Consider the following 850-nt stretch of genomic DNA (forward strand, 5'->3'; position numbering starts at 1 on the left):
ACTCGCTCATCATTTGACAAACTGACTATATTATATTTCTCTCCAGCAGTGTAGGATGATGTCGCATTCAGAAAGTGAGGCATCTGATTGGCCGTTCTCACCTTGTGGGCGGGGCCAGGATAGACTCCATCACCGCTCAGACCGGCGTAAGCAAAACGAATGCGCACGTCTCCAACCTGAACCAACAACAGGACAACGGTCACCATGGAAACCAGTGATGTTCACGAGTGTGTTTGTGAGTGTGTGTGTGTTCACTCACCTCTGGACGTCGAGGGTTTGCCGTGTGGTAAAAGTAATCGTCGTACACCGTCAGGAAGGTGATCATAACGGGAACAGGAAGTCCTTGGAGACTCAGCGTGTGGAATTCATTGATCTGCTCCACCAGCCCTGGAAACACACGTGTGAACGTCAACACGCCTGCAGCAGCACGAGGAAGAGCAGCTAATGCGTGTGCTACCTTTAGACAGGAAGAGCTCCCCGACCCAAACGTCCGGAGCCACGACCGTCACGCTCTCCACCGCCATCGCGCTGAGAAACGACACAAACACGTCAGAAACACACGGCGTCGCAGTACTCATCACAGCTCACGCCACTCACCTGGGGTTCATGTGACCGACCTCCTGATCGAAGTGCCTGCTGCTGATGACCTCTGACTTCCACTCGGTGTCTGCAAATAACACAAGCTCAGTGAGACGCCTGCGAGACGTGCAGAGAAACGTCAGCTCGACACTCACTGTATGTGTATGTGGTTTCGGTCTTCTTCTCTCCGTTCTCCTCATAGTCCCTGTAATGAATGAGACAGACATGAGTGAATGTGAGTGAATGTGAGTGAGTGTGAGTGAGTGTGAGT

The 850-nt window shown here is 52.2% G+C and overlaps 1 protein-coding gene across 1 annotated transcript; it reads right to left on the reverse strand.

Moving 5' to 3' along the window:
* Nucleotides 1-26: 26 nt before the first annotated feature.
* On the reverse strand, nt 27-784 carry LOC107735555 (transmembrane protein 43-like; the record flags this gene model as incomplete). The annotated part of the gene is made up of 5 exons (XM_016547201.1): nt 27-176; nt 260-387; nt 458-528; nt 598-667; nt 735-784. Coding segments are annotated over 5 exons (469 nt in total), but the record flags the coding sequence as incomplete, so codon positions are not given.
* Nucleotides 785-850: the final 66 nt, after the last annotated feature.

Source organism: Sinocyclocheilus rhinocerous, unplaced genomic scaffold (genome assembly GCF_001515625.1).
Source record: "Sinocyclocheilus rhinocerous isolate Xijiao unplaced genomic scaffold, SAMN03320098_v1.1 C36137706, whole genome shotgun sequence".
NCBI classification, from domain to species: domain Eukaryota; kingdom Metazoa; phylum Chordata; class Actinopteri; order Cypriniformes; family Cyprinidae; genus Sinocyclocheilus; species Sinocyclocheilus rhinocerous.